The following is a 20,500-nucleotide window of genomic DNA, read 5'->3' on the forward strand; positions in this document are numbered from 1 at the left end:
ATTTTTAGTAGAGACGGGATTTCACCATGTTGGCCAAGCTGGTGTCGAACTACTGAACTCGTGATCGGCCCGCCTCAACCTCCCAAAGTGCTGGGATTATAGGCGTGAGCCGCCGCGCCCGGCCCGCCTAAGCTTGTTTTTACCGCTAGGAGGTGCCCTTGGACCACAGCTGAATTCTCAATGCTAGACAGTTGGGAAACTCACAGTAGCCTAGACTTCCAGCGTGGTGTGGACGAGGAGACCCTGTCCCACCCTTAACTAGAGACCTTGCTGGGCCTCTCCACCAAGTATTCCTCTCGTGTGTTCACCACAGACCAGGACTGTGATGGACACACAATGAGAGAGAACCAGACCACGGATACTCACGAGCAAACAAAACATGACTAAGCGTAGCCTGGGTAGCAATGCCTCTTAGGCCTGTCCTAGTTTTGCCAGGTTATCCTTCTGCCCCTTCGTTCTCAGTTTCCGTACCAATAAATAACACGTCTGTAATGAAACACTAAAATAATGTTTAAAGCGCTACAAAACAATGACTAGTTTTGCTTAAAATGTGGCGCGCCTGTATTTCTGAAATGTTGCCCCAAGCTGCCACAGAGGCCGGCCAGCCCGCTACGAAAGCCCCTTTTTAGGGCCCTCGGGGAGATTCCCCTTTGTCATTAGCTCTCCGGCCTCCTCAGAGGGCCCAATAGCAGGACCCATTGTGATGGTGAGTGACTCCCCGGGGCCTCCGCTTTTCTAGGCAGTGGTTGCGTCCAGAGCCCCTCTGACGCAGGAGTGGCGATCCTTTCCAGGGTGATGACTGGCTGGCTGGGGCTGGGGGTGGGCTGACCTCCGCGGCGCTGTGCCGCCACCAAGAGGCCCCGCCCCCGTGTTGCGAGGTCATTTGTATGCAGCCTCGCGATTGGTCACTCGGCTCCCGCGAGGGGAAGGGGAGGGAAGCAGCGCGTACTCGCGCGTGCGTGAGCCGGTGCGTGAGCTGGCCCGCGAGAAAGGGCCCGGTCGCGTCGAGGCTCGAGCGCCCGTCGCCATTTTGTAGGGTTCTCCCTGACGCGGGAGCCGCCGCCGCCGCCGCCGCCACCCGGAGGTGCGAGGGGGTCTTGTGTGTGTGATGTGGGGAGCTCGGGGGCGGGGCGGGGCGGGCCGGGCCGGGCCGGGCCTCCTGCAGAAGGCATGGCGGGGATTTGGGTTTCTCATTTTGCTGCGGGAGGTCCGGGGAGACAACGGGAGGAGGCGGGACCGGGTCTCCGGAAGGAGGCGGGGCAGGGGTCGGGTCGAGTCTTTGTTGGAGCGAAGAAGCTGGAGGGTGGGCCGCTGGGGGGCGGGTGGTTGGTCCCGGTTAGAGGGAAAGGGGACTTTTTTCCTTTTAGTGTATCTTGAAAGGTGCTAGTGCGTGGAGGAGAGGTACACAGATTTCCCTCCAAAACCTTGTTACCAGGCGCACTGCGATAGATACCCCTTGCCTTTGCTTGGGCTTTTCTCTTTCCTCATTTTAAGACATTAAACAGCTAATTCTGGTATTTCATTGCGCTCCATTTCACAGAGGTGATAGACTGTGCTATGCATGCTGACCCTCGACCTCCTGTTTCCATGTCACACATAGTTCGCACTTCTCAAGAACAAACCGCCCTTCTACTGAGGAAGAATAATGAATGTCTATGCGAGGGTCTCTGAAGGTGCAAGAACTTTGGAGGATTAGATGAAAATGCTGCAGTGCACCGAAATTTCCCACCACACCCCTGACTTTTGAAATCTTGTTTTTCTCTCCCAGGCTCTTGTCAGGATGGTGAAGCTGTTCATCGGAAACCTGCCCCGGGAGGCCACAGAGCAGGAGATTCGCTCTCTTTTCGAACAGTATGGGAAGGTGCTGGAATGTGACATCATTAAGAACTATGGCTTTGTGCACATAGAAGACAAGACGGCAGCTGAGGATGCCATACGCAACCTGCACCATTACAAGCTTCATGGGGTGAACATCAACGTGGAAGCCAGCAAGAATAAGAGCAAAGCTTCAACCAAGTTACACGTGGGTAACATCAGCCCCACTTGTACCAACCAAGAGCTTCGAGCCAAGTTTGAGGAGTATGGTCCGGTCATCGAATGTGACATCGTGAAAGATTATGCCTTCGTACACATGGAGCGGGCAGAGGATGCAGTGGAGGCCATCAGGGGCCTTGACAACACAGAGTTTCAAGGTGAACTGCTCTGGGCCTGGGTAGTAGAGCCGAGTGGGGTCTAGCTCAAGACAGGCAAGAACACAAGACTATAGAACTGGCAGGGTGGTCTCTTTCATTCTGTTTTAGCTGGAAATAATAGATTATGTTTTCCGCTCTTAAGCATAGTTTACCTCTGGGGAAGCAAACACTTCCCCTTTTCAGGTTTGCTAAGATGTTGCTCACCGACTGCATAGAATCGCAGACTGTGGGTTACTTTATCCTGCGAGATTCTTGCATTCATTCGAGTGCTGTTGGAGGTGTAATCTGCTTGGGGAAACGAGTACCTCATGAGAGAAGGGAGGATAAAGGTCTGTGGCTTACCTGTGTCTTTAGTTATGATCGGGAAGCCTTATATTTGAGGGTTTAAGTGCTTAAGATTTATATTCTTTACTGCTTTGGGTGATGGATACTGGTGGGAAAGAAGAAAAAAGACATCTAGAGGAAGCCCTATATTCTAAATCTGGGTGGCAAGTCGATCTGCGGGAGTATCTTTTGGTTGCTCAGATTTGTGCAATCTATTCAAGCAGAGTCAAAAAACATGCCATGGAGTGTTCTGCTCCACCTACTATTATTTAACCCTAAGAAAAAGAAATTTCTAAACATATCAGACTAAATGAGAATGATGGTCCCGCTTCTGAAGAAATTCCAGTAAAAGCATCATACTATTTATACTGATGATAAAGGTACTTATGTTGTCACTAATACCACAAGAGGTTGTCAGAAGACTCTAGAACTGTGCTAATATGGTAACTACATGTGGTTTAGTAAATTGAAATTAACTAAGATTAGATAAAATTTAAAATTCAATTTTTCAGGTGTATACCAGACACGTTTCACGCACTCAGTAGTCATGATGCCTGTGGCTACCGTGTTAATAGAGACACAGAACATTTCCATCATCATAGAACATTCTTTTGGATAGCACTGTTCTACAAGTGTTTTGGTAATAGTATCGTCTTGGACCTCATGTTCATAGCCACTTTTGCGGTTCCTAAGTCAACACCGTTTTTGCCCTGAGTGTCATTAAAGGGGTTGTTAAGAAGTACTTTTGGATCCTCTGTTAAACCTGAAAAACAGAATGAGAAAATAAATAATGGGAGAAGAGGAAAAGTTGGCCAGAGAAGGGTAAGAAAGTTTGCATAGTGGAGATCAGAGCACCATCAGGTATCTCTGGCTTCAGCCAGTAATGCCTTGGCCTTTAGCTGCTCTTTAAAGCATAGGGCAAAGGTTGCAGATACTTGCTACCATTAACTAGTGTGTGACCTTGGACAAGTGTTTTAACATCTCTCTGCTTCATTTTCCTCACTAGTATTGTCCCCACTTATAGAGTTAATGATCCCTACTGTACCTCCCTCACAGGATTGTAGTGGAGCTAGAATGAATAGATGTGAAAGTGTTTTGACAGTAAAAGGCGCTATATGATGACAGGTGATTGCTGTTTGCAACCATGAGTGTTTCTCTTCTGGTTAGAAAATTATTGAAAGTGATAGTGAAGCTTTCCTTATTTGCTTTTCTTACATTTGTTTTTCTTTTTCTTATTTTGGAATGTTGTTGCATTTTCAGCTTTTAAAAGTATTCTTAATTATTTTCATTTGATGGGGGAGATCATCATGATGGACAGTGGAGACTGGGGAAGGAGGGTTTTCTCCTGACAGGTGATGAGCAAAATGTAAAAGAATGTAAAGTTGGGTACAAACTGCAGAGGTATTCTAGTAATGTAATACAGAATGCCCTTGCCTTTTAAATATATTTAATACAGTTAATTCTGGAGTTCGAGACCAGCCTGGCCAACATGGTGAAATCCCATCACTTACTAAAAATACAGAAAAACTATCCAGGCGTGGTAGTGTGTGCCTGTAATCCCAGCTACTCAGGAGGCTGAGACAGGAGAATCGCTTGAACCTGGGAGGTAGAGGTTGCAGTGAACCGAGATCGTGCCACTGCACTCCAGTCTGGGCAACAGAGAGACTCCTTCTCAAAAAAGAAAAAAAAAGGCCGGGCGCGGTGGCTCAAGCCTGTAATCCCAGCACTTTGGGAGGCCGAGACGGGCGGATCACAAGGTCAGGAGATCGAGACCAGCCTGGCTAAATACGGTGAAACCCCGTCTCTACTAAAAAATACAAAAAACTAGCCGGGTGAGGTGGCGGGCGCCTGTAGTCCCAGCTACTCGGGAGGCTGAGGCAGGAGAATGGCATAGACCCGGGAGGCGGAGCTTGCAGTGAGCTGAGATGCGGCCACTGCACTCCAGCCTGGGCGACAGAGCGAGACTCCGTCTCAAAAAAAAAAAGAAAAAGAAAAAAATATATATATACGGCCGGGCGCGGTGGCTCATGCCTGTAATCCCTGCACTTTGGGAGGCCGAGGCGGGTGGATCACGAGGTCAGGAGATCGAGACCATCCTGGCTAACACGGTGAAAACCCCGTCTCTACTAAAATACAAAAAATTAGCCGGGCGCGGTGGCGGGCGCCTGTAGTCCCAGCTACTCGTGAGGCTGAGGCAGGAGAATGGCGCGAACCCGGGAGGCGGAGCTTGCAGTGAGCCGAGATGGTGCCACTGCACTCCAGCCTGGGCGACAGAGTGAAGACTCCGCCTCAAAAAAAAAAAATATATATATATATATATACACATATATATATTTAATACAACTGAATAAAAGGAAAAGGACAGGCTGGGTGCCGTGGCTCACGCCTGTAATCCCAGCACTTTGGGAGGCCAAGGCAGGGGGATCACAAGGTCAAGAGATCGAGACCATCCTGGCTAACATGGTGAAACCCCGTCTCTACTAAAATACAAAAATTAGCTGGGCGTGGTGGTGCACGCCTGTGGTCCCAGTTACTTGGGAGGCTGAGCCAGCAGAATCGCTTGAACCTGGGAGGCAGAGGTTGCGGTGAGCTGAGATTGTGCCACTACACTCCAGCCTGGCGACAGAGCAAGACTCCATCTCAAAACAAAACAAAAAAACAAAAAAAAAAAAAGGAAAAGGACAAAAATATGTGTAAGAAAAATCAGTTACTTGGCCTCCCAAAGTGCTAAGATTACAGGCCAAACTATCTTAATGAAAGAAAAGCTACCTGAAGTTAGGGCCGGATGCAGTGACTCACGCCTGTAATCCCAGCAGTTTGGGAGGCCGAGGTGGGCGGATCACGAGGTCAGGAGATCGAGACCATCCTGGCTAACACGGTGAAACCCCATCTCTACTAAAAATACAAAAAAAAATTAGCTGGGCATGGTGGCGGGTGCCTGTAGTCCCAGCTACATGGGAGGCTGAGGCAGGAGAATGGCGTGAACCCGGGAGGCGGAGCTTGCAGTGAGCTAAGATCGTGGCACTGCACTCCAGCCTCGGCGACAAAGCAAGACGCCGTCTCAAAAAAAAAAAAAAAAAAAAAGAAAAGCTACCTGAAGTTAATTTAAGAAAAAAAAAAAAAATCGGTTAACTTGGGGGAGTTGGCTTAGGATGAATATGTATTTTAATAAGGCAGGTATAATTAAGAAGTGAGTATCTGAATAATGCAATGGATCTATAAGATTTTTTTAAAACATCACTTCCTTAGAAAGTGCAGACACTAAAATGAATAGGAAAAGAAAAATCCTGTATTTGGTTTTCATGTTCTTAACTTGGCTCCTCTGGAGAGAGCACTCTCCTCCTAGTTATAGATAGAGACATTTTTATAACCAGCTCTGGTTTTTTTCTCCCAGATGACAAGAGCAAGCTTAGCATTGGATAGTAAGTTGTAGTTTTACAGAAAATGCAATCTGGATACCAGTTTGATACGTTTCAATTTAAGTTCTTTTCAGTTGTCTACCAATGAACATGGCCTCTTAAAGGGCCATTTGAGCCCGGGTGAGGTGGCTCACACCTGTAATCGCAGCACTCTGGGAGGCCGAGGCAGGGGGATCACTTGAGGTCAGGAGTTGGAGACTAGCATGGTCAACATGGTGAAACCCTGTCTCTACTAAAAATACAAACACGCCTGTAATCCCAGCTACTCAGGAGGCTGAGGCAGGAGACTCACTTGAACCTAGAGGCGGAGGTTGCAGTGAGCTGAGACCGCGCCACCGCACTCTAGCCTGGGCAGCAGAGCAAGACTCAGTCTCAAACGAACCAACAAAAAAGTTCTTTTGAACCTTTATTTCTATATGTTAATGGCTGCCATTGAGGCTTTTTGCATTGTATGACTTCTAAAAGGAAGTAGCAGAATCTGAGTTTACCTTACTCTTTCAGGATCTGTTTCCTTTCTACAGCCAGCAGTGAACTCAACTTACTTCCTTAGCACACACGGTTGGTATTGGAAGACCTAAAGAAGCTATTCCCAAATAACAATCAGGCAGCTTAATTGGGAAGAATATGTGAGAGTTCAGGTGTCTTTTTTTTTTTTGCCCTATATGTAAACAAGCATTAAGTCAGAATGCTACTCTGTATTAGCTACATCCCCAATATTTTCTGGATCATGGCACTTGATAGGTGCTTAGAAATTAAGACCCCAGGTTTCCCACTTCTCAGCATTTTAATGCTCTTTTCTGTTACAGCTTTCAAAATAAAACACTATTATTGGGCTGGTTTTCTGGAAAATGTTGGCAACAAACTTCAGTAACTTTTGGAAGTCTCAGGAAATCTTTAAGCTTTTGGCCTGTCCAAGTGTAGTAGAGTAGAAGAATTAATCTTTCATTTTTCTTTGCCCTGGTTCCTTAAGGTATAATAATAGAGAAGCATAGTCTTTTTCAATTATTTTTAAAACTTTAGGGTATTTAAATTAAAAGGCTAGGCTGGATGCAGTGGCTTATACCTGTAATCCCAGCCCTTTGGGAGGCCGAGGCAGGCGGATCACCTGAGCTCAGGAGTTTGAGACCAGCCTGGCCAACATGGTGAAACCTTGTCTCCACTAAAAATAGAAAAAACTAGCCAGGTGTGGTAGCGTGCACCTGCAGTCCCAGCTACTTAGGAGAGTGACGCAGGAGAATTGCTTGAGCCCAGGAGGCAGAAGTTGCAATGAGCCGAGATTGCGCCACTGCACTCCAGTCTGGGCAACAGAGCAAGATACTTGTCTCAAAAAGTAATAATAATAATTAATAAAAACAAATTATAACCATTGGAAAGACTGTGGTTGTTTTGGGTTTTTTTGTGGTTTTTTTTTTTTTTTTTTTTGAGACAGTCTTGCTCTGTTGCTTAGGCTGGAGTGCAGTGACACAATCTCAGCTCGCTGCAGCCTCCGCCTCCCAGGTTCAAGTGATTCTTGTGCCTCAGCCTCCTAAGTAGCTGGGACTGCAGGCATGTGCCACCAAGCCCAGCTAATGTTTTATATTTTTTTAGTAGAGATAGGATTTCACCGTGTTGGCCAGGCTGGTCTCAAACTTCTGGCCTCAGGTGATTGGCCCACCTCGGCCTCCCAAAGTGCTGGGATTACACGTATGAGCTACCGCACCCAGCTTGGAGAAACTGTTTGAAAATTTTTTTTTTAAACCTGTCACCTCTATTACAGATTTTTTTAGTTCTAGGTTGAAAAATTGGGCCGGGCGCAGTGGCTCATGCCTGTAATCCCAGCACTTTGGGAGGCCGAGGCGAGTGGATCAGGAAGTCGAGTTCAAGACCAGCCTGGCCAACATGGTGAAACCCCATCGCTGCTAAAAATACAAAAATTGCTTAAGAATCACACCAGTGGTGATGGGTGCCTATGATCCCAGCTACTCAGGAGGCTGAGGCAGGGAATTGCTTGAACCTGGGAGGTGGAGGTTGCAGTGAGCCGAGATTGCGCCACTGCACTCCAGCCTGGGTGACAGAGCAAGACTATGTCTCAAAAAATAAACAAAAAATTGATACCTGCATCCTTTTCACAACTACACAGAGGTAGATTTTGCCACAGATAGAAACTTGAGTTCCCACCCTCTAAATAAATGCAGGAATGAAGATTGGATTTAGTTAAAAAAACATCAAGGTAAAGTTGCTGGATTTTGTTTCTCCAAAAAATGGACCCAGAATCTATAAAAGTGCAAATTTAATTGAATTTTTTTGTTAAAAATGTTACTTTTAGGTCTCTGGATTGGCTCTTTTTTAGACTGTCATGGTCACTCTGACTTCGCAATTGGAGCATAGTTTGTGTCTGTCACATAGCTTAATGTCATCATGTGTATTTGAAAGCCAAGTCATTTATAATCTTTTAGTCTAAATTATAGGGAACTCTGCATTTGAGATATAAATGGTGGCAGAAATCTGTGTTTCTGTTCAAATTGTAGCATTGTGGCCCCTAACTTCGAACAATTAGGAGTATTTAAATCTCTGAAAACAATGGGATGGCAAAATGCTTTTAGATATTTAGTGCCTTTTTGGGTGTCTGCTATCAGTGATAGTGGATGCTGCCTGTCTGCTAGCAGTTGGAGGTATAAAGCCTGAGCACTTTTGTTTCTGCTAGAAACTGGAGTGATAGGACTCTTTGACATTGGGCAAAATGAATTTGACTAAAGTTATATTACTGCACTAACCCACTCCCCTCTCAGGGTCAGTGCATGGCACTGTTCTGCTGCCGTCCTGAATCGGGCTATTTCCAACAGGATGGTGGAGCACAAGGCTTCCTCTCACATAGCTGCATCCAGAACAAGGTCTGTTAAAGAGAGAGCAACTTGCTGATTGCAGAGGGGGGGGATTTGTTCTGAGCAGTCCTTAAGAGTAATGAGAAGCCCCTGTTCTCTGTATCTGTGCTGACTGCGTTTTCTTTCTTTCTTTTTTTTTGAGATGGAGTTTCACACTATTGCCCAGGCTGGAGTGCAGTGGCACGATCTCTACTCACTGCAACTTCCACCTCCCGGGTTCAAGCGATTCTCCTGCCTCAGCCTCCCTTGCATTTTCTTTTGGCTACAATTTGGAAAGCACTGACTTGATCTCCAGGAGAGTCTTGTGCAACCTGGGACTACTCTTTTTCTTTAACTGCTTTTAAAGACTTCAGATGCTTTCATCAGTAAGGGTCCCTGGGTTTGGTGGTTCACAATCCCTGAGCAAAGATTGTTTCTTCTCTTAGCTGTTCCTCACTGCTGGTCATTTCCTGGCAGCCGAAATGGATGTGGCCCATTTGTATGTGTTCTTAAGGTCTCTAGGCAAATGCTGCATTTTTCTAACTAGTAGTTAATCCCTATAAAGAATTGTAAGTTACATGGCAGGATGAAATGCCAGTCATTTCATTACATGTCAACACACTGTCCCTAAGAAACCAGTACTGTTTTAAGATCTAATTCTTGTTGTTGAGAGACGTTGGTCAGGTAGCTTTCCACAGTAGCCTTGTAGGGGTGGGACTGAGTTGACATCTGGAAGGTCTTATAACTCCCAGAGATACTAGAGATGAAGCAGATGACAAGCCAGATATGGTTCATGTGCCCATGATTGGGAGCCTTCTGGTGACATCTGCAAAAATAGCTGGAGGAAACAAGATGGACAGATGACTGATGTGGTTTTTAAGCAATAGTAAATGCTCAGGCCTTACGAGATCCTCAGTCAGTCAGTGAGAGATGGGCAAGATGCCTTCCAAATCTGACTTAACTGAGATTTTGTTGGTTGATTTTGAAAGTATTGGTAGAATTTGAATCATTACAAGTAATAAAGTCTTAGCAGTGAGAAGTTGAAACTTTTCCAATTGTTGTGTTTAAGGGGAAAAAGGAAAGTTGTGGAGACAGAAGCAGGAGTGAGTCTGGTCTACTCCTGGCCTAAGTAGAAAGTATTGACTAGTCTCTGAAAAATCAAATTTTCTAGCTCTCATCTGTATTAAAACTTCAACTGCTGGCCAGGCACGGTGGCTCATGCCTGTAATCCCAACACTTTGGGAGGCCGAGGCAGGCGGATCACCTGAGGTCGGGAGTTTGAGACCAGCCTGAACAACATGGAGAAACCCTGTCTCTACCAAAAATACAAAATTAGCCAGGCGTGGCAGTGCATGCCTCTAATCCCAGCTACTCGGGAGGCTGAGGCAGAAGAATTGCTTGAATCTGGGAGGTGGAGGTTGCACCACTGCACTCCAGCCTGGACAACAAGAGCGAAACTCCGTCTTAAAAAAAAAAAGGAAAAGAAAAAATTTCAACTACTTTTTAAAGGAGGTTGCTGAAATAGGGTCACAGGTGTGTGTGTCTGTGTGTCTTGTGACAACTAATTTACTTTCATTTAGGGGAGGAAAAAGAATGTCAATGAGTTAAAATAAATCTTACATCTGTTTCCTCAAGGCAAAAGAATGCATGTGCAGTTGTCCACAAGCCGGCTTCGGACTGCCCCTGGGATGGGAGACCAGAGTGGCTGCTATCGGTGTGGGAAAGAAGGGCACTGGTCCAAAGAGTGCCCAGTAGATCGTACGGGTCGTGTGGCAGACTTTACTGAGCAGTATAATGAACAATATGGAGCAGTTCGCACACCTTACACCATGGGCTATGGGGAATCCATGTATTACAACGATGCATATGGAGCACTCGACTACTATAAGCGATACCGGGTCCGCTCTTATGAGGCAGTAGCAGCAGCGGCAGCGGCTTCTGCATACAACTACGCAGAGCAGACCATGTCCCATCTGCCTCAAGTCCAAAGCACAACTGTGACCAGCCACCTCAACTCTACTTCTGTTGATCCCTATGACAGACACCTGTTGCCAAACTCTGGCGCTGCTGCCACTTCAGCTGCTATGGCTGCTGCTGCGGCCACCACTTCCTCCTACTATGGAAGGGACAGGAGCCCACTGCGTCGTGCTGCAGCCATGCTCCCCACGGTTGGAGAGGGCTACGGTTATGGGCCAGAGAGTGAGTTATCTCAGGCTTCAGCAGCTACACGGAATTCTCTGTATGACATGGCCCGGTATGAACGGGAGCAGTATGTGGACCGAGCCCGGTACTCAGCCTTTTAAAAACTGGAGGTGAGAGATGGGTGGGAATGGTTAAAAGATTCCATTTAGTTCCCTTGAAAGAGACCCATGCTTCATAAAGGAGGCTAGAGCCACTTTTTGCTCTCCGGACAGTATCCAAAAGGTACAAATTACATGTTAGTCTTCAGTATTTCTCTGGCTTAGGCCACAAGTTCCATTTGGCCTGTCAAGGCGTTAGTGTATGACTCCAACCAACTTGTTCCTTCTGAGAGAACAACAAATTCAATTTGATAGAACATTCTTTAATCAGTTGTAAGTATATTTGGGTTACAGAAAAACATTTGAGAGATCTAACATTTGTTACGTGCTCTCTTATATATCATCTATACGATAAGACTGAAATATTTTATTCTTTTACAGAGAAGGGAACCTCAGAAAGGTTAAGTACTTTGCCCAAAGTCATTTGGTAAATGGAAGATAGAGTCAGAATTCACACACGGGCCTGATTCCGAAACCCGTGCTCGCTCTACTACAGAAGTACTGCCATGGTAAAGCTGAAGGGCACAGGTTCAGGGCTTAGTAATTAATATCACAGTGAGAATTTTAACCATTACTTTAGGCTTACAGTTTGCTAATAAAATTGCTACTTGAGGGCAGAGGCAGTGGCTCACGCCTGTAATCCTAACACTGGGAGGCTGAGGCGGGAGGATCACTTGAGCCCAGGAGTTCAAGACCAGCCTAGGTAACATAGCAAGACCCTGTCTCTACAAAGAAAATTAAATTAGCAGGGTGTAATGGGGAGCACCTGTGATCCCAGCTACTCAGAATGCTGAGGTTGGAAGGATCAATTGAGCCCAGGAGTTGAAAGAGGCCACAGTGAGCTATGATCACACCCCTGTATTCTAGCCTGGGCAACAGAGTGAGACCCTGTCTCTCCTTTTTAAAAAAAAAAAAAAGCAAAAAAAACAAACTACTTCTTGGGTCATTACCCTTCGTCAAAGGAAACTCTTCGAATATCATACCTACATGCCAGAGGAAGTCCTATAAATTTCAAATGTTTGCTTCTAAGACATTTACTTGAATGTTTTGATCTTCTGCCCCATGGAGTCCTTATTAGTAATCTAGACTAGCATCTTGTTCTATATGGGCACTTAAGCCCTATTTCTTCATAGCCTGTTATGCTGTCATTTAGAGCTGGATGCTTCCCATTTCTTCCAGCAATTTTTGTTTTGTGTTTTTTTTTGTTGAAGAGAGGAACATTTCAGGAGTTAGGTAAGTTAGATAAACTGGTAATTTTCAGATGTGTAGAAAATTGCATAGGTGGTGAAAGCCAATGCCATAGGCTCTGAAATTTTACTATTTCCTATATCAGGAAATGTGCACCAAAAGTGCTAAAATGCCAGGAATAATTTTGAGTATCTAAAGATAGATAAATCTTTTCATCTGAGTGGAAATGGCATTATGACAACTTTACATTCTCATGGTTTTTCTTGTACCTTGAAAATGAGCATCATTTGGAGCCCCAGAAGCAAGGTTAAAGTGAGTTACTACTGAGTTTCTGGTGTTCCTAACTTATCCCTTTGGTATTCATGTAGAAGATAACAAAGCAGCTGTGTACAGTGGCTCGCACCTGTAGTCCCAACTATTCAGGAGGCTGAGGCTGGAGGATCCCTTGAGCCCAGGAGTGAAGGACTGCAGTTAGCCACTGCATTCCAGCCTGGACAACAGAGTGGCTCCTCTCTCTCTTAAAAAAAAAAATAAATAAATAAATAAAAATTAAAAAAGGAATTTGCTTTTTTATGTGAATTGAGAAGCAAATGTTACGAACCTGTAATAAGTTGTATTCTTATATGCATGTAAACAAGTCTTGAAATCTCTTGAGACCACCGTGCAGCCCAGTCTGTGTTTATGTGTGAAGCAAATGATCTTAAAATTTGTAGTTTGCCATTAATTTTTACTTTTAATGCAGCTGGATCTAGCATGAGATGGGATATGCTTCTGAAGTAAGCTGGTATAAATCTATCAGATAACCTGTTTCTCTTATGTTTCAAAGTTAAATGTTAAATTCATATATTGTAGTCTTCAAAAGGTATTGCTAGGACATTTTAAAATGAATTTTGACTGCAAGCAGTGGTTGTTCAACTAACCTCTTTTTAGTGATGACTTTTAAAGAAACTTACCTTCCAGGTGTGAACCTCAAATGGACTGAATAACCCTGAGTTGGTTGCAGTCCCAGGAGCCTGATGTTAATGAGGCTGCCAGGATGAAATACTCCAGAACTGTTGGGGATACAAATTCGGGTCTCACCCTAGCAGAACTGATCCAAGAACGTCACAACTTTTGAAGTCGATTGGCACAGATCAAGACCAAGATTTGGCCCTTTGTCTGTAATAAGTAGAGGAACTTGGTGTGAGTTAACTTTTTTTTTCCCCCAGCCATTGGTGTCTGGAGTTCCCATCATCAATAGAAGGATTAGAGAATTTTAGGAGTGATTTCTTCTTTTGATTTGGCAAGGGAGATTTGGTCAATTAGGGGAACTACTGGAACTGTGGCTCTAACTCTGTGACAGTGTGACATGTAGGTGTGTTGGAATTGGGTGAATGACTGGCTGCTCCTTGATATCCTACCCCTTGTGACCATTTCTGAAAGCTTGTTTACTGTGAAAGATTAAAACAAAACACATTTAGAATAGTGCAGTTCGCCATATATGACATCTCAGCATCTTCTGCTTTTCCTGGACCCCAAAATTAAATTGCAGTTCTTGAAAATGTATGTATGCCCTTTGTTGCAGCAACAGTAGCCTTCTGTCACAGGGGTTATCTTGCCTAAAAGATGGATAAGAAAGATGTATTTATCACCAACACATTCTTCAGCTAGATTGCATCTTTTCCTATATAGCCATAAGTAGATTCCTATATATAGCTATTAATAGACTCCTAGGTAATTACATAAGATATGAGTTAGATCCAGTCTGACTTGGTTTTGTTTTGTTCTTTTTTTCCCCCCCGTGGAATACAGGATGGGACCCAGGGCGCTTGTACTCGGAGCCAGGCTGCTCTCCAGGCATTGTGTAAGCCTCTTGTGTTGTGCTCTCTTTCAGGTAGGATAATTGCGGACTGAACCCTCGGGCTGCGGTCATATATGAGAACTTGCTCCGCGCGGTCCCCTTTGCCGGGATGTTTCCATTGCTTCATGTTTCAGTAAACAAAAGGAGTTTGTGACCAACTATGTTTTCTTTCTTAATTTAATTCTTCTAAGTTGACTTTTCTTTCCTCCTGAAACTAGTCTCTGTAGCCTTTCACTCTGTTCCTTACATTCTCAGCCTCTGAGCAGCCCTAGGTAAGGATTATGCTGGCATCCCCTTTTTCCTGTGCAGTGGAGCCCCTCTTATCTTGCTTTCCCTAGGAGTTGAATCCTTCTCCCTGCCTACCTGCAGCATCTCCTTTCCCTTTAAAATGACCATGTAGTGGCAAGCAGCCTTTTACTCTTCTGTTAGCTCTGGACTCTAACATTGAAGTTACTCTTCTGAAATTGCTAGGACCATTGGGGGTTTTGTTGTTTTGTTTTGTTTTTTTATGTCCGACCTGTGATCGTGGTACAGCATTAGCTGAAATTTACCCTTGTTTTATTCCACGCCTCCCTTTTTTTTTTTAAATTTTTTGACAAATAAACGTTTCTAACACTTAAATATCTTTTTATGTTTGTGATTGTTATTTACCACCACAGTCTTTTTATTCTCTCCTAGTTCTTAAGCTACAAAGTTCAAACTAATAGATGTCAGAAATTTACATATAGAAGGAAGAATTTAAGCCCAGGCGTGGTGGCTCACACCTGTAATCTTAGCACTTGGGAGGTTGAGGTGGGCGGATCACTTAAGCCCACTGAAGTTCGAGACCAGCCTAAGCAACATGTTGAAACCCTGTCTCTACCAAAAATAAAAATTAGTTGGCTGGCTGGGCATGGTGGCTCACGCTGTAATCCCAGCACTTTGGGAGGCCGAGGTGGGTGGATCACCTGAGGTCAGGGAGACCAACATGGTGAAACCCCATCTCTACTAAAATACAAAAATTAGCTGGGCATGGTGGCAGGCGCCTGTAATCCCAGCTACTCAGGAGGCTGAGGCAGGAGAATCACTTGAACCAGGCGGCGGAGGTTGCAGTGAGCCAAGATTGCGCCATTGCACTCCAGCCTGAGCAACGAGCAAAACTCCATCTCAAAAGAAACAAAAACAACAAAATTAGTTAGCCAGGTGCAATGGCTCACACCTGTAATCTCAGCATTTTGGGAGACCGAGGCAGGCAGATCACTTGAGGAGTTTGAGACCAGCCTGGCCAACATGACAAAACCCCGTCCCTACTAAAAATACAAAAATTAAGCAGGCATGGTGGCAAGTGCCTGTAGTCCCAGCTACCTAGGAGGCTGAGGCAGGAGAATCGCTTGAACCCAGGAGGCAGAGGTCGCGGGAAGCCGAGATTGCACCACTATACTCCATCTCAAAAAAAAAAAAAATTAGCTGGGCATGGTGGTGCACGCCTGTAATCGCAGCTACTCAAGAGGCTGAGGTGGGAGATTCTCTTGAGCCCAGGAGGTTGAGGCTGCAGTGAGCTGTGATCGTGCCACTGCACTCCATTCTGGGCAATGGGAGACCCTTTCTCCAAAACGACAAAAAAAAGCATTTAGTGAGGTGAGTGCTGTGGCTTCAGTAATAAGTGATGGGAAGTTAGCCAGATTCTTGAGACATTTCTAAATTTGCTACAGCTGGTGGTGAGGCTACTTTTCTCTAACCAGAGCTGCTCTTAAACCAGTTTAAAGGCTAACAGATCCAGATTAGTAGTGCTAGGAATAAGCCCTGCATCAGAAAAAGGCTGAGCAGATTCTCTCCAAGGACCTATCATGTTAACTCAATTTCACTTCATATTTTTCTGGCTCATATTAAAAAAAAAAAATTGCTTAGTTATCACCCCTCTCCAGTGTTTCTCCTTTTTTAATTTTTAAAAAATAATTAAATTCACTTATGAGCTATTAAAAGAGGTCTCTCTTCCCAAGGTGCTAATATTCTGCTAGGATTAGGCTTTGGCTAAAATAAAATCCAAGCAGAAAAGCAAATCACATATTAATGATTAGCAGTGACATTTTGCAGTCACGTATGTCTTCTAGATCACGGACATCTTATTTATCTTTGTTTAGATCCCCATAGAACGCATTTAATGATGGACTCAACCCTACTTAAGCTTTATTGTACTTCATATGGAAATGTTGATGTATAAATTTTGACTACATGTGAAATTTTACCTACAATAATATAGCATTTACTTCACATATTTTATACTTAATCTTGACAGGTGAAGCAAAAATTTTCCCTCGGCTGGGCACGGTGGCTCAAGCCTGTAATCCCAGCACTTTGGGAGGCCGAGACGGGCGGATCACGAGGTCAGGAGATCGAGACCATCCTGGCTAACACAATGAAACCCCGTCTCTACTAAAAATACAAAAAAAAAATTAGCCGGGCGAGGTGGCGGGCGCCTGTAGTCCCAGCTACTCGGGAGGCTGAGGCAGGAGAATGGCGTAAACCCAGGAGGCGGAGCTTGCAGTGAGCCGAGATAGCGCCACTGCACTCCAGCCTGGGCGACAGAGCGAGACTCCGTCTCAAAAAAAAAAAAAAAAAAAAAATTTCCCTCATTTCTTAGGGGAACAGACTGACAAATCTACAGAAGTTAACCTGTCCATGCACACATTCCAACCAGTGGTGAAGTACATCATGTTAGCTTCAGTATTCCCCAGGGAAGCAAGACTCTGTTTTACAATAGAGAAAATAAGGCAAAGATGCTGGGATTTTCTTGTGATCTGCAAGGCACTATGCAGAGCCAAGAAAAAAAATCTGCAGATTTTGCTGGCCTCGGCAAAATCTCTGATGGTTCTCCGTGCTAGGTTTCAACCAATTTAACATAGGAAGTTTAACATATGCCGGGTGCATGGCTCACGCCTGTAATCCTAGCACTTTGGGAGGCTGAGGTGAGTGGATTTCCTGAGCTCAAGAATTGAGACCAGCCTGGGCAACATGGCAAAACCCCATCTCTACTAAAAATACAAAAAATTTAGCTGGGCATGGTGGTGTGTACCTGTAATCCCAGCTACTGGGGAGGCTGAGGCACAAGAATCACTTGAACCCAGGAGGCAGAGGTTACAGTGAGCTGATAATGCACCACTGCACTCCAGCCTGGGTGACAGACTCTGTCTCAAAAAAAAATAAGTAAATAATAAACATATCTTGATTTCTATCTCATTGGCAGAACAAGAAAAAAAATTTTCTAGCCAGGCGCAGTGGCTCACGCCTGTAATCTTTGGGAGGCTAAGGCGGGCAGATCACGAGGTCAGGAGATCGAGACCATGCTGGCTAACACGGTGAAACCCCATCTCTACTAAAAATGCAAAAAATTATCCGGGTGTGATGGCGGGCGCCTGTAATCCCAGTTACTCAGGAGGCTGAGGCAGGAGAATGGCGTGAACCCGGGAGGCGGAGCTAGTAGTGAGCCGAGATCGCGCCACTGTACTCCAGCCCGGGCGACACAGCAAGACAACGTCTCAAAAAAAAAAATTTTTTTTATGCAGAAGAGTTCTATATCATCACTGCCCAATAACACTTCTGGCAGTGATGGAAGTGTTCCATATCTGTGCTATCCAATTTGTGGCTACTGTGGTAAAATGAGTTACCATATGGTTAGGTAGTAAAATAAGCTACTCATAGGTAGAGAAAAAGCCCTGCAGTATTGTGTAATTTTTATTTTAGAAAACCTTTCACCCCAAAAGAGGACTGTTGAGTAAGACAAATGTGTTTCTTTCTTTTAAGATGGAGTCTCGCTCTGTCGCCCAGGCTCGAGTGCACTGCTATGATCTCGGCTCACTGCAACCTCTGCCTCCCAGGTTCAAGCAATTCTCCTGTCTCAACCTTCCCAGTAGCTGGGATTACAGTCGCATGACACCACGCCTGGTGAATTTTTGTATTTTTAGTAGAGATGGAGTTTCACCACGTTGGTCAGGCTGGTCTTGAACACCCAACCTCAGGTGGTCTACCTGCCTCGGCCTCCCAAAATGCTGGGATTACAGGCGTGAGCCACTGCACCCGGCCAATGTTTTTATTTCTAAACTTTACTTCTCATATGAGAAATTACATATTGTGAATACAAAATTCCTTTAGTTCACCAAGACCAAGTTTCTTACTATAGACCACTTCAGAGTCCCATGAGGCCTCTCAACACTAAAAGCTCCTGAATTCATTTATCAGCTGTTTGAATTCCTACTATGAGCTAGGATGTGGGAACATGGTGATGAATGAGGCATATGTGGTTTCTGTAGCCTCAGATCTACCCCCTTCCTTGGGTTTCCAGATACATAGTGAAGCTGGCATGGCACAGAAAGACACTAGACCCTCAGGGTACTCAATGCACTGTTAGGAACTTGTCCTAAGGGCAGAAAAAGGTCAGCTGCCTGAAAGATGGACCAGGAAAGGGAAGCAACTTGCCCCAGATTGGTTTCATAGCTTGTCGGGATTTTGCTTACAAACCTGGTCCTCAGGAAGTCACCTGGCCTAGGAGATTCGGGAAAAGGAAGGAGGGGAGAAGTAAATATTCCTGGGAAGAGCTGTCAGTTTGTTGGAAGATCAATCTCATCTTTCTTCAGACCAGAGCTAGGCTCTACTGCTGAGGAGAAATGAAATGCAAGAAATGATAGAATCAGCTCCAGGACTTGTGGGGGAAGAGTGAAAAATCTGACAAGATGAATTCAATCTGAAGTGCCTTAGGTTTGCAGGGCCTTTGAGAATCCAGGCCAAATTCAAACTGCGTATCTGTCACCTCTGCAAATCCACAAGAACCCAATGAGGTAGCATCCTGGCTCTCCCAGCAATTAAGCAACTGAGGTTTAGAAAGTTTAGGCTGGGCGCAGTGGTCTACCTACGCCTGTAATCCCAGCACTTTGGGAGGTCGAGGCGGGTGGATCACGAGGTCAGGAGTTCGAGACCAGCCTGACCAACATGGTGAAACCCTGTCTCTACTAAAAATACAAAAATTAGCCAGGCGTGGTGGCACGCACCTGTAATCCCAGCTACTCAGGAGGCTGAGGCAGAGAATCGCTTGAATCCGGGAGGTGGAGATTGCAGTGAGCCGAGATCGTGCCACCGTACTTCAGCCTGGGCAACAGAGCGAGACTCTGTCTAAAACAAAAAAGAAATTAGTGGCCTGGTGCGGTGGCTCACGCCTGTAATCCCAGCACTTTGGGAGGCCAAGGCGGGAAGATCACCTGAGGTCAGGAGTTCGAGACCAGCCTGGACAACATGGCAAAACCCTGTCTCTACTAAAAATACAAAAAATTAAGCAGGAGCCTGTAATTCTACCTATTTGGTAGGCTGAAGTAGGAGAATCACTTGAACCCGGGAGGCGGAGGTTGTAGTGAGCCAAGATCCTGCCACTGCACTCCAGCCTGGCTGACAGAGCAAGACTCCGTCTCCAAAAAAAAAAAAAAAAAAAAAAGACTCCATCTCAAAAAGAAAAAAAAAGAAAAAGAATTTGTGACAAATACCACAAATTACACAAAATAGGTCCAATGGCAGGGAATACTGGGAGGACATACCTACTAAGCTACAGGTGGTTTAGGAGGGCATTCCGATACTTGATCCTGAAGCTAAGATCTGAGGATAAGTTAGCTCTAAAGCAGTAAAGAGAAAGGTCCTTCCAGATTTAATTAAACAAACAAAAAAACGGCCCTGAGGCAGGAAAGAGCTCAGTGTATACAACGATCTGAAAGGAGAGTCAGTGTGGTCAGAAAAGGATAGATAAATAGGGAAAAGGGCCTGAGATAATAGAGTGTGACAGAGGCAAGGCACGATCAAACTAAGGGATTGGGCATTTTACTTTAGATAAAATTGGAAGTTGCTGAAAGGTTCTAAGTAAGGAACATCCGATTTACATTTCACAAGATCATTCTGGCTACTAAATGGAGAATACTTTGAAGACACAAGGATAAGAAAAAGACAGACCTGGAGGTCACTGTAGTCATCTTGGTGGGAGAGGATAGCATGGTCTAGACTATGGCTGTGGCAAAGACATAAAGAAAAGAGGCAACATGTGATATAAACATGGTGAACAGCTGCTAATGGTTGGGGAGGGGGTAAGAATGACTACCAGGAATCTGGCTGGAAGAGAAGGGGATAAGGAAGACTGAAGGAGAAATGATTTTAGAGTGGGAAGTCTCCGGAGCTCTATCTCAGATGTACCAAGTTGGAGGTGTATTAAGAAAACCAGCCAGGCACAATAGCTCATGCTTGTAATCCCAGCATGTTGGGAGGCCAAGGCAGGAGGAACCCGAGGTCAGTAGTTCGAGACTAGCCTGGCCAATATGGTGAGATCCCATCTGTACTAAAAATACAAAAATTAGCCAGGTGTAGTGGCACACGCCTGTAGTCCCAGCTA

General features: G+C 45.1%; 3 protein-coding genes and 1 long non-coding RNA gene across 16 annotated transcripts in view; 2 read left to right on the plus strand and 2 right to left on the minus strand.

Moving 5' to 3' along the window:
* Window positions 1-997: 997 nt before the first annotated feature.
* Window positions 998-14,724, plus strand: RBM4B (RNA binding motif protein 4B). Of its 8 annotated transcripts, none has more exons than XR_001439353.3 (6): window positions 998-1,084; window positions 1,541-1,673; window positions 1,769-2,192; window positions 10,411-11,087; window positions 13,224-13,445; window positions 14,055-14,724. XR_001439353.3 is itself a non-coding variant. In XM_015113627.3 (5 exons), exons 2-4 carry the CDS (start codon window positions 1,650-1,652, stop codon window positions 11,076-11,078), a joined length of 1,116 nt encoding a protein of 371 aa, XP_014969113.1. In that variant the 5' UTR covers window positions 998-1,084; window positions 1,541-1,649; the 3' UTR covers window positions 11,079-11,087; window positions 14,137-14,724. The 8 variants fall into 8 exon arrangements, 4 of the variants coding, with proteins under 4 accessions (XP_014969113.1, XP_014969118.1, XP_014969117.1 ...); XR_001439354.3 differs by having other exon boundaries at window positions 14,137-14,724; XR_003722459.2 differs by lacking the exon at window positions 1,541-1,673.
* Window positions 998-20,500, plus strand: part of MRPL11 (mitochondrial ribosomal protein L11) — a 248,991-nt gene continuing 229,488 nt past the window's right edge. Inside the window, exon 1 of the mRNA XM_077960914.1 lies at window positions 998-1,094. The gene's annotated coding sequence lies outside the window, so the exon portion shown is untranslated. The remainder of the gene's footprint in view (window positions 1,095-20,500) is intronic.
* Window positions 6,224-20,500, minus strand: part of LOC144334109 (uncharacterized) — a 42,808-nt gene continuing 28,531 nt past the window's right edge. The window contains exons 2-3 of one of the 2 annotated variants that reach the window (XR_013403539.1): window positions 7,617-9,918; window positions 6,224-7,040 (exon numbers count right to left, since the gene is read on the minus strand). This is a non-coding gene — a long non-coding RNA (uncharacterized LOC144334109). The remainder of the gene's footprint in view (window positions 7,041-7,616; window positions 9,919-20,500) is intronic. The other variant, XR_013403540.1, reaches the window with a different exon arrangement.
* The window catches only part of LOC713490 (RNA-binding protein 4), a 32,480-nt gene continuing 23,302 nt past the window's right edge, over window positions 11,323-20,500 (minus strand). For 4 of the 5 annotated variants that reach the window (XR_001439352.3, XR_013403533.1, XM_015113624.3 and 1 more), the window contains one exon: window positions 11,323-13,861. Coding sequence is in view for 2 of the 5 variants with exons in the window: in XM_015113624.3 (XP_014969110.2) it covers window positions 13,752-13,861 (110 nt within the window). In the remaining 3 variants the exon portion in view is untranslated. Of the gene's footprint in view, window positions 13,862-19,124; window positions 19,246-20,500 lie in introns of all 5 variants that reach the window. The other variant, XR_013403532.1, reaches the window with a different exon arrangement.

This window comes from Macaca mulatta, chromosome 14, assembly GCF_049350105.2.
Source record: "Macaca mulatta isolate MMU2019108-1 chromosome 14, T2T-MMU8v2.0, whole genome shotgun sequence".
Classification (NCBI taxonomy): domain Eukaryota; kingdom Metazoa; phylum Chordata; class Mammalia; order Primates; family Cercopithecidae; genus Macaca; species Macaca mulatta.

What these genes read in the sequence shown, in the direction of transcription:
- RBM4B (XM_015113627.3), top strand. Translation starts at nt 1,650, where the DNA reads ATGTCTATGCGAGGGTCTCTGAAG. An exon ending in CTATGCGAGGGTCTCTGAAG is followed by an intron (nt 1,674 to 1,768) that starts GTGCAAGAACTT and finishes TTTCTCTCCCAG; the next exon opens with GCTCTTGTCAGGATGGTGAA. An exon ending in TGACAACACAGAGTTTCAAG is followed by an intron (nt 2,193 to 10,410) that starts GTGAACTGCTCT and finishes TGTTTCCTCAAG; the next exon opens with GCAAAAGAATGCATGTGCAG.